The sequence below is a fragment of the Suricata suricatta genome, chromosome 2, assembly GCF_006229205.1.
Source record: "Suricata suricatta isolate VVHF042 chromosome 2, meerkat_22Aug2017_6uvM2_HiC, whole genome shotgun sequence".
NCBI classification, from domain to species: domain Eukaryota; kingdom Metazoa; phylum Chordata; class Mammalia; order Carnivora; family Herpestidae; genus Suricata; species Suricata suricatta.
Genome location: NC_043701.1, coordinates 83,964,262 through 83,976,230, shown reverse-complemented (window position 1 = coordinate 83,976,230; position 11,969 = coordinate 83,964,262). Strand labels below are relative to the sequence as shown.

The window sequence follows — 11,969 nt, the reverse complement described above, 5'->3', positions numbered from 1 at the left end:
GGTTAGGGTATGTATCTGTCCCTCTGGGGTCCAGGAGTGGTAACAAGTATGCTATTTCCCATCAGAACCATATGGAGCAAAGAAGGAATTCCCCAAAGCAAACAGGAGCAGAGGGGGAGGGGTGCGGAAGAGTGGAGAGGAAAGGGTCTGCTATAAAAGCTGAGAGTAAGAGTCGAGAGATGAATGATCACAAACTGTGCATATAGAGGCAGAACTTGAGAGAGTTCTGGGTGAGAGATCCTTTTGGGTGTCAACAGGAGCAGACAGGCATGCAGATGACTGTGCAGGGAGAAGACCCAGAACAGAAGAGAGCCAACATTTCAGGGGAAAAGAAGTCCCCACTTGGTATAAAGTGGAATGGAAGAGATGGAAGAACAACCAGAAAAGCAAGTATCACAGCAATCAAGGGTGAAGACACTTCAGGACAGAAGAACTAATCAATAGTGATACTGCCTCCCAGAAATAGACATAAGGCATTGGGCAGGTTAGAGATGGCTTCGTATGAAGCAGTTCAGTGGATTTTCGAACTGGGGCTGGGAAGTCAGGTTACAGAGGGTTACAGTAAACAAAGTAAGGAAGTGGAGGTACAAATATAGACTGCTCAAGAAACTTGACTCCGAATAGATGGAAAAGGAGTTTATAGCTGGAAGTTAGAGGGAAAAGATCTAAGCATATTCATATGATGGGGGAAAAGAACCGGTTGAGTTCTAGAGGAGAGGTGTGCTCCCACTCCTAGAAAAATGTCTTTAAACCAAGGCCATCTGAAATACTCAAACGTGCTTGGGAAGGCATATGAGAGATGAAGATATTTTTCAAGGTCATATAGGATTAATAAATTCTGGGGCAGAAATACATGCAAAAATGATCAAGAACACAAGAGAAACTTGGCAGCTAGGAAAAAAACCTCAAATGAGTTAATCCACAGCACCAAAATATACTGTATTGTCTAGAATCAGTTCTTACTCATCATGGGAACACACATAGTCATTATGGGTAGAGGAAAACAGAACCTGAAAAACATAGAGAATACCCAAAACAGACAAAAGGCACAATTTGTAGAGGCTTGGTAAACTAAGCATTATTTTCAGCTGCATAAACACAGCATGATAATTTGGGGAACTTGCTGGGGACTGAAAAACTATAAAAGTTTCAAAATTCTGTTCCTTTGCTTGGGAAGTCTCATTTACAGATAATTTAATGATTTATTTCATTGGTTCACTCATTCATTGAACAAGGCCTGATCAAGGATTTTTGTGCTAAGCATTGAGTTCGATAGAACATCAATATGAGAGCATAGATTCTTATGGGAATTGGGGTGGTGACTGTACTATGAAAAAGTATATTCAGTTTACCTATTGTAAAGCCTGTCAAAAATATTACTAGCTGGAAAATATATAGGAGATAGAGTGAAAAAAAATTATAAGCATTTCTCCTTAGAAGAGATTCATTAAGAAGATGAAATCTGAAGGCTCCTTCTTTCTGTTAAATTCAATTTCAGACTATGAAGTAGGCAAAACAAGGAGGAAGTGTATATTTCATTATGGAGGTATTTTTAAATGCTGTTGACTATTGGCTTTTTATAGTTTTTACCAGTGTCATCCCCTTCTCTTAATCTTATTTCTACTGTTCCCCTTCCTTTAGGGTTAGGAACCTCAGATACCCACCTGAGGTAGAAAATTCTAGATTTGCCCCACACATAGGAGCTAAGTCTCCTATAACGGGAAGAGGGGAGCCTGGTGCTACTGTTTTAAGCTGTGTTAACTGATGGTTACAGCTGGTATAGTGTGAAATAGAAAACTAGATATAGTCTGTTCCAGGCTCAAAAACACATATTGATAAACACAAATTCTCGTGAACACCCAAAACAGGGATGGGGGTGGAAAGACTGTAGGGAGAGGATAAGTATTTAGGTTTTATCTTAGACCAACTGCCTGTTTGCTTTTTGGCATCCATTTATTTCTCTTTGGTCCTGAGAAGGCCTATTCAAATGACTAAGGTAACAATGCCACACACAGCATATTAGTGTACAGTGTGCCCTTTAGGTGTAAGAACTTGGCTTTGTTGTGTCCTTGTTCTTGAACAAAAACTGCTTCTTTGTTAGCTTCCCAAATGTTCCTTGCATTATGCAGAAATACATTAATTCTGAAACAAAATGAATCATGTACTTTCTGAAAAACAAAATTAAAACTGTACACATAAACACATATATACAATGAAACTGACATTACCCTGTTCCTTCTTCCCCATGTGTCTGAGAGTTCTAGCCAACACCTGTGGCCACACGAGGGGCAGACTTGGCAGCTGCAGAACCCAGATGTCAGACACTGGATCGGACGTCCCTGGCAGCCGTCCTAAGTGGGAGGCTGTCTCCTTAACTGACCTCTGAAACAGTCTATTGTCTGACTCTCTCTCTCTCCCTGGGCTGGATAGTGACTAAAAAGCTGTCTGTGGGGCTGGTTCAGAGTTAGAGTACTGATGGGTTATTCTGGATGCAATTATCCTTTGCCTTACCTTTGATTGTAAGGAATTTACTTCCTTGGTATGGGTTCAATCTGGGACGGGGCAAATTCCCGACAAAGAACTGTATTCAGATTTCTTCCAAGGACAAAATAAGATGCTTTTTGCTTTGATTGATTTTTTCCCCAACTGAAATTGGATGAGATCAACTTTATGTTTTAGCACACAGGTCTGGTTATCAGAAGTAAAAATAAGAGTTCCTTGCACCTCCCCCTTCAAAAGATGACTGAGTTTCTTTCTATTTCTTCTTAAAACTACTTCTTAGAGGTTGAAAATGAAACAGTTCTTTCTTTAGAAACTTATGGAGCTGTAACATTTTTTGCAATTACTAAAAAAAAAAAAGTCATCTATTGTAGAGAAGAGCTTTTGTATCATGAGTTATCTTGGTTCTTTGAAGAGGAAAACAATTACACCATAAGTTTGCCTTTACACCACTTATTAAAGAATGACATTACGTGTAAGACGCCATCATTATGGGGATGAGCTAGGAAAGGCCAGCTATCCAGGAGTTGTATCCACTTACCATGCAACACTGGTAAGGCTCAGGGAAATTCTATTGTCCATACAGTTATACTCATGGCAAGTTAAGGAGAAATAGATCTGCAGGAAGATGAATTCTGAGGAAATTACAGAATATATTATGTCCAACAACAAATGGTATTCATGTGCACCATGTGAAATGCTCCAAAGTTTCTTTTGTTAACTTTTTAAAAGAAGTGTAACTAGATCATCAGATAAACCCCAATTGAAGGACATTCTACAAAATACGTACAAAATTCCACAAAAATGTCATGGTCATTATAAACAAGAAGTCTGAGAAACTGTCACAGCCAAAAGTAGCCTAAGGAGAGATGATGACTAAATGTAATGTGTTACACTAGATGGAATGCTAGAATGCAGAAAGAACATGATGGGGAAACTGTGGAATCAGAATGGAGTGTGGACTTGAGTTGATAGTATTGTACCAAAGTTGGTTCATCAGTTGTAGCAAATGCACTGTAGTAATGTAAGACGTTAACTTTAGAGGACACTAAGTGGAAAGCATAAAGAACTCTTCAGTATTTTTATAACTTTTCTATAAATCTTAAGGGGACCCTAAAATAAAAAGATTATATAATGAGGCTTAATATACTGCTATTTTGACTGTGACAGAGCTCCCACACATCAATCAGTACTTCTCTTTCTCTTTTTCACCCACACCTATCCACCAAACCACATGGCATAGTCATTTTTCTGGCACATAATACTTTATCTTCCAGGCCAGTGTAATATCAATGGAGTAAGAGTGTCAGATTTTTCAATAATATTTAGGTCATGCCCTGAGTAGTGGGACACAAATGCCCAAAAGATAATGTCCACAAATCCGTATTTCTCAGTGGCTTTAAAAGATGCAACATCCTCAACCACCTATGAAATATACTTGCATTTCATGTAAATGTTATTAAGGACAATATATGATCTCTGAAAGGAACATTCTTTGCTAGGTAACTGAGGGCAATGTTCATTTATTGATCATTTGTTATCATGATAGGTAAGGGAGTAAGGTCTGATGTACCACTATTTTAGAACACGGATGAGATTCTTTCTTTCCTACTCCATATCTGTCCTTTAGAACTGTAAGACTTCGGATTCTGGAAATATTAGAAGAGATTTCTTTCATACTATTTCTAATTTATCATTTTACTTTCAGAAAGGGAGAAAGGTGTTGGTGTCAGTGAATGCTTACCTACAGAAAAAAGAAAAAAAATATTGTGAACTTCCAGAACTGTTAACAAGAAATGTGATTTTGTTAACACTTAATGGTACAATTTAAATTTTTATGTTTATTTGTTTTTGAGAGAGAGAGAGAGAGAGAGAGAGAGAGAGAGAGAGAGACAGTCTCACAGCATGAGTAGGGGAGGGACATGAGTAGGGGAGGCTCCAGGCTCCCAGCAGTCAGCTCAGGCTTCAAGCCTTCAGGTGCCCCAGGGGTACAATTTTAAAAGTTCAGTTGAGCACCTGGGTGGCTCAGTCAATTGAGCACCCATCTTCGGCTCAGGTCATGATCTCATGGTTCATGAATTTCAGCCCCACACTGGGTGCTGTGCTGACAGCTCAGAGACTGGAGCCTGCTTCGATTCTGTGTCTTCCCCTCTCTCTCCCCCTTCCCCACTTGTACTCTGTCTCTCTCCCAAAAATAAATAAACATTAAAAAAAACTTTGAAAAGTTCAGTTGATCAAAATTTAATTAATCATAATAAGTTGGTCACAGAATTATCTAATTCTGCTTTTAGGAAAAGATGCAAAAACCTTTAAAGAAAGCTAGGGAAAAAATGCATGCAACTTCCTGAATATTTTAGGGTTAAAAATAGGATTCAGTAAAATCATTTCTACATTCTTTACTGTACTTTCCACTGATGACTTATATTAAGGAAAATGACCATGATGCTTGATAATAAGAGAAAAAAAAATGTTCCTTAAGGAATTTTTAACTAAGGAATTTCAGGACTCAACCAACATATTTTGGAATTTTTTTTATAGCTAAGTATTTAATATGGAAAAAAATAATGGGGCAGGAGGGACCTACAGTAAATGTAGGTAGCTATTTTTTTATATTGCTCTTTAAGCAGTTCAGCTAATTCATATTGTGCATTTCGTTGGACTACTGTGCATGTATGGTTAGTAATGAGAATTATAGACGCTTCCTTTCTCAGAACACCTATGGTGTATCAATCTTTATTCTGCCAACCGTCTGACAAACACCATCTAAAACTTTACACAATCCTGCAAGGTGCATACAATTACTATTTAACAAGCCAGGCAACTAAGAGTTCCAGAAGTCAGGGAAGTGACCCAGGTCCCACAGCTCGTAAGCAAGGGAGCCTATTACAAACTCCATCCAGCTGCCTCAAATGCCCAAACTCTTTCCACTAGAGCATACGGCTTTGTTATAATTTATAATTATGAACACTATTAAAGTAAATGTTTATCACTAACCAGGTGAGTTAGGTCATTTAACCTCTCTAGGATTCAAGTTTCTCTTGGGTAAATGAAGTCAGTTGGCTGATTTTTAATGTTCTTCCAGTTTTAAAATAGTAACATTGACTTAATGTACAGGCTTAAAAAAACTAAAATGTTTTTGTTAAAAAACAAAGTGAGTCATGAATGTTAGCCCTTCCTACATTTTGTGATGATGGGGGTCTATCTAGAGCGAGATATTCATGTGATTTCTTCCAAATCTCTCCTGTCCTATTAAGCCAGGATTAGTGATCTTACCATTTTCAATGTTACTTCTTAAAATTTATATGTGAGTGGAAATATCATACTTTTGCGGCACTGCACAAACTATATACTTAAATCTTTGTTTCACAAAAGATTTAATCACTTGCATTCAGATATGAATAATGTACAGAAAACCATTTTTCTTTGGATCTGAGAATAATCAAAATATCAGTTTATTTTAATTCACATTTATTTAAATATAACAATTATTTTAGACAAATGAAAATACAAGCATGTTTATAACATGGTAGACATAAATATAAATGAAATGTAAAAGTATTTTAGACAAGATTTAACACATATATTAGACAAATTGGTGACATACTTAACATATAGCTTCAAGATACATTAACATGAATATTGAAAAGGATGTTTTTTCACAAAAACTACTATAAAATGTTCACATTTGTGTTAGTAACACATCACATTTCCTAGACTGATGTTTTATGAAAAGTATGTAAAGATTTAATGTAGTAATTCACCTCAGGGGGTAACATTATTTGTAAATGAAGCCTATTTTTTACCAATACAAATGTTCTTTTTTAAATAATACAGAATCTTTATCAAGACCATGCTACATTTATTAAACAAACATGCATAACACATTAAAACTTGAATGATTCATGTACCTTTTTGCACAGTGTTTAGTTTTGCTATGGCACTCAATCTTTGTGAAAAAATACCTAAAATTTGGCACAGAATCAATAAATTGTATTGCTCCTAATCAAAACAAATGTGATTTAAATTTTCCATGGCATGGAAAATATAGTATCACAGTTTATCTCTTCCTTTTACAATTTATTGACCAATGGCAGTTCTGTACTGTTTTAGCTGGAATAAATAATGGATAGCCAAGAACTAAAAGTCCTAGTTAGGTGTTTTGCCTACACTCTAATTGGACATGAGCTGATTTTAGTTTTTCTAGCAGTAAAACATTTCCATCTGTATTGTGGCCAACACATTTCTAAATAAGGGTGTTATCAGCAATAATATGCATCGTCATGAGATGTTTTTCTTTAGGAGGCAGAGAGGTTGAAAGGAAATGTGGATCTCTTCATAAACTGGAACATATGTGGGAAGGAGAGCAAATGCCAGCTGAAGCAGAAACAGGGGAAGCTCTTTGGAAAGCTGGTGAGGGCACGCACTCTGAAGTTGCAATGAGGCAGAAAACAAAGACAGGAACCCAGGAACTGTTCAAGGTGGTAAGGACTGCCGTGGGGTGGAGGAAACTGAGATTTATCACTCAAAAGAAACAACATCCAGAGCAGGTACTGCCTTTGTGTGTCAGCAAACTACCACTGCTTTTTAGGAAAAGTTTTACATTTACACCCTAGAATCTAAATCGGGACTGAAGAGATTACGCTAACTGGCAACATTTTTTTTCTTCTGAATTCATTCATAAACACTGTGGAAGAAGAAAGGGGGTACCATTAATTCCAGCTTCCTCCAAAGCAGAGAAGAGAAGTCACGCTCCATTCGAAGCACAGACTTCAGAGTCGTGGTAACTCAGAGAAGTGCCACAGCTCTTCTAAGACAAACCTGAGGGGTTCCATTTTGAGAGACTGGTTGAAGAAGTGGCTCCTTTTATAGAACCTTGGTAGCCTAAGTTTTATATTTATTATCTGGGGGGAAAGGAGGTAGAACTTAAGTTCCACTTTTATACAAATACCTTTTATTCTAAAACACAGAGTAATGAACACAGTGACATTTTCTTTGCTTTATGACCCTTGCGTTTCTGGGGACGTTGAAGCAGTGAAATGGCAAAGAACATCAAATGGGTTAAATAACATAGGCAAACTTTTGTTGAAAGCTAAGGTTAAAGTGCAAATAGACATAAAGATTACAAATCACAGAGCACTGAATTTTCAAGAGTGAAATCGTACCAAAACCGTGACAAATTTTCGCTGACATCATAGGAGAGTAAGTGGTCTGGAAGGTCACCGATGGTGCCCTGCACGGCCAGCACGTGTGGGGCCAAGGTGAAGGGTACGTCGTTGAGGAGCTCGGCCATTAATGAGTTGTTTTCCAAAGTCTGGCCTGCCTTATTTTCCATCTCGGGGCCTGCTCCAGTCACACTGGGTGAGTTTTCTTTGCCAGTCTAAAAATACATATATATTTAAGTCATTTAGACTAGTGGACTTTTTGAGGTTTCGTAATGGTAAATGTGGCATTAATATATCAAAATGATTGAGAAGTGTGGAATATAGAAATATTCCCAGATTAGAATGCTGCTATTTACTTACTTGAGAAATACATCCACCTACATCTCTACTAGGCTTTAAAATGAATCCTAAACCCTCCTCTGACTCAGACTGACCACTTGTGGCCCCCTAAATACAAACCCGCATTCCTGCTATTGCCCTAGCCCAGATGAGGTCTATAAAATCTGCCTCAGGAATCTGATGTATGCTTCAAGGCTCTACACATCTTCCAGATCAATCCAAAGTGGCCTTGCCCGCTTCAGAGAGACGACGGGGCAGAATGACTAAGATGTTATTTGGCATTTCGTGTTTATGTCTTTGCTAGTGGCTATTTCCTATGCACATGTCTTATCCCCAACTAGACTCTAGGGTGCTTGAGAGCAAGCAGTCTATTTGACATTCCTTTGTATTTTTCACCTAGCATACATTACCTTGCATACTTTGTATGTATGCATGTATCCTCCGCCTCGTAAGCCCTAACATAAACTTGAGCATTTACCTCCAGTGTGTACCACAAGTATTGATTGCTTGCCTGTTATGTTACACAAATTGACTCATCTTGTTCAATTTCTTTAAGATTGGTAAACCTTGCGTACAGTACTTTACCAAAAGATGTGCACTAGGGTGTTCATAGCATTCTATGCAAGCCCCGTACTGGAAACTATGTAAGTATCTAGTTACAGGAGAATGGGTAAAAAATTAAAGTATGTTTACAAAAATGAGAACAGCTCCAAGCAGCTAAAACCTAACTTAAACCAGGTTAGGCAAAACTACTCATCACCCACTCCAGTCCCCACCTGGGGAATAAAACTCTAGAGTCTTCACAAGTCTTCCTGATCTCACCCTGATATCTCTCTTACAGATTCCCTGGCTAGTCTGTCCTGGCTCTCTCCTCCCCAATCCCCCTGCCCAGAAGATTCTTCTTGCAGACCCACTAAGCTCCTTCTCATGTCCTTCTCAGGGAGGCCTTTCCTGCCCACCTTATTGAAACTGTCTCCTGGCCCTCACTTCCCCTACTACAACAGTCCATCTTCCTCTCCTGCCTTTTCCTCTCCATAGCCCTCAGCACCTTGTTATATGGTGTATAATTTATTCTGGTATCACCCCTTGGAAGCTTAGGAAGTTTTTATTTCCCATGTTCACTGCTGTATCCCCAGTGCCCAGATCAGTGCCTAGTGCTCAATATTGTTGAATGGATGAAAGCAGACAAGATTTTTGCCTGCATGAGGCTTAGATTCTAATAGTTCTAAGTGCTGATAAATTCTTTCTAAGGCTAGAGGAGGGTGGTTTTCTGTGTAAGAAATAAGTTTTGTAAACTTGTTATTGAAGTGGAAAAGACTACAGAAAAGGGTGCATCATAAGTGTTGAGCTTGCTAAATTAACCAACAAAACACCTATAAGCAACCAGCACCCAAATCAAAAAATAGAAATGACCAACTTCTCCAGAGGTCCTCTAGGTGACCCCTTAGCCACCATCCTGATTTCTAACAGAACAGGTTGGTTATACCCATATTTTACATGAAGTCACCATATAGTATGAACTCTTGTTTCTGGCTTCTTTCACTAATATTTTATGCATGGGAGCTCTCCATATTGTTGCATGTAGGCATTACACATTTTGAAGAGCATTTTGTTGCAGAAGAGATGTATTGTTACTGATGTCAAAAGAATTGCTTTGGTTGTGCTGACTGTAACCAATGGGGGGGGGGGGCGGGGCGGTACTGTGGCCAGGGAAGGAAGCAGAAAGACCAGCTAGGCTTATGGGTTAAGTAGTGATACTAAGAGTGAGACAGAATGTTTGGAATGTGGCTAGACCAAGGAGAACACCAATAGGATTTGCTGATGGAATGGATGTGGGGTATGAGAGCAAGAGCAGGGTCAAGGATGAAGTCAAAGTTTGTGGCTTGAGCAAAAAGGATGGTATCTCCATTTACAGGGATGGGAAAGGGTGTCACGGCGGAGTGGGCAAGGCAGGATGATCAGGAGTTGTTCCGGATATTCCAGGTGCCTACGAGACATCCAGGGGGAGCTGTGAGGAGGCAGAGGGATCTCCTAGGAATCTGGAAATGGAGGAGATCTCGAGAAGAAAGTCTGCTTGGTATGGTGTTTAAAAGACAACAGGAGGAAGGCAAGTGAGGACAAATAGGAGAAAAGACAGCATTTCTAGACATTATGCTGCAAATGGGAAAAACTCCTCTGTGCCTCAGTTTCCTTGACTGTATCATGAGATCAATAATAGTACCTTTTCTATAGGACTGCTGTGGGGATTAATGAAGTGATGTTCATAACTAAGGACAATAATGCTTAGCACCTGTCAAAGTAAGTGAATAAATCCAAGCTTTAGGAATGGTGGATGCCACTTGGCTTTAGATAAGGTCTAGGATCCATTCATTTCTTTTGTTTCTGACATGCACTGGGGGTTCAAATAATCTTACCTTACCCTCCTCTCTTATATCTTGCCTTCCCTCTTAATCTCACATGCAAATGTTCACTGGATCTATTAGTAGCATCCCATGCTTGAACTTTCTTCTCTTCTTCCTTGTGTACAGAATGTTCTCCAGTTTCATTAGCCACACCATCTCCTTGCTTAAATAAAAGCATTCTTGAAATCTTACTCTCTCCAATGAAGATGTATCACTTTGCTTTCTAAATGCATCCTTTCTAAGGTTGAACTCTCTGGCAGGAATATTTATTCCTTTGTGCAGCCTTTGATTAATCCCCTTTCCGTTCCTTTACAAATCATTCCTATGTGTCAGAGCACAGTTCCTTAAGGACAAGACTCTGGCAAGCTGCAACTTGGATAATAAAGGAATTGAGACATGTGGTTCCTCGTTCAAGTTCTCCTTATAAAACTGGAATGTGCTTCATCTACCTGCACCTCACTTCTCTCTTCTGTAAGGTGAGTGGTGAGGGATGAAAACTGATGAGGAGGAGGAAGTGGATGGAAGTGAGCAGCATATATTGGACGTGACCTGTGAGCCAGGCTCCGTCTGAACTGTTTAAATGTACTCCCTCATTTAAGCCCCTGCCACAGCTCTGGGGGGAGGGTGGGGGCGTGCTGTGCTACCATTGGTCCCGCATTAAAAATAAGAGGACAGAGAAGCACACAAAGGTGAAGCAAGTGGTCCCAGGTTACACAGCTAGTTTGTGGTGACATGGAGACCCAAACCCACTGAACTTTAGTTCTAAGACCCTGCACGCCTCAGACGTACTTTGGGTGGACTGGCCAACTGAATGGACAAAGCCTTGAAAACTTAGGGGATGGTATTAAAAAATATGACAGGTGCCAACATAGCATATCTGGGCTTCATTTAGAAGGAAAGAAAACTCCCATATCTTTTACCATTAGAAAGACAGGACTGAAAAAATCATTACGGTGACAGATCTTAGACTGAAGAAGGACAGAAAGGCAACTGTTATTTAGGAGATATTTATCCCCGGAAATGAATCTACCAGTCGTCTGGATGACCCACAGGGAAACAGGGACAGTGAAACAAGATTGTCAATAAGTTGATCGCTGTCGAAATGGAGAGAGAGAAGGTACATGGGAATGTGCTTCAGTAGTCTTTTGACCTTTGTGCATGTTTGAAAACCATCCAAAATAGAAAAGTCTCCAAAACTGAAATCAGTTAAAAAATACCATGGACAGAGTGTTCCACCAAATGCCTCCTAGAAGGATCTGAATTTCAGCTGTGCTGTATGTATGACTCCAACATCTATCTCTCAACACTTGGCTGGGGTGCAACATTACAGTCTCCAAGGAGGCTGCCTGCCCTCTTGGCAGCAGTGTGAGGGCCATGGTGCAGCTGCTGTTGGCATGCTGAGCGCTGGGAGGGGAGAAACTATAAGGCAAAAAGAGAGTAAGTCACAAAGAAAATGTGAGTCAAAATTCAAGGACCCCACACCCGCTACTCTGATCGCTGAGTCTAGCTTGGCAGCCAGTGGAAGCAGAGGTGGGGGCTGAGGGCTGAAACAGGTGCATGAGTTCCC

At 39.5% G+C, this 11,969-nt stretch overlaps 1 protein-coding gene across 5 annotated transcripts in view; it reads right to left on the bottom strand.

Moving 5' to 3' along the window:
• Positions 1-5,856: 5,856 nt before the first annotated feature.
• The window catches only part of UMAD1 (UBAP1-MVB12-associated (UMA) domain containing 1), a 215,601-nt gene continuing 209,488 nt past the window's right edge, over positions 5,857-11,969 (bottom strand). For all 5 annotated transcript variants that reach the window (XM_029929443.1, XM_029929433.1, XM_029929462.1 and 2 more), the window contains one exon: positions 5,857-7,876. In XM_029929443.1, the coding sequence (XP_029785303.1) occupies positions 7,619-7,876 (258 nt within the window). In that variant the 3' untranslated portion in view covers positions 5,857-7,618. The remainder of the gene's footprint in view (positions 7,877-11,969) is intronic.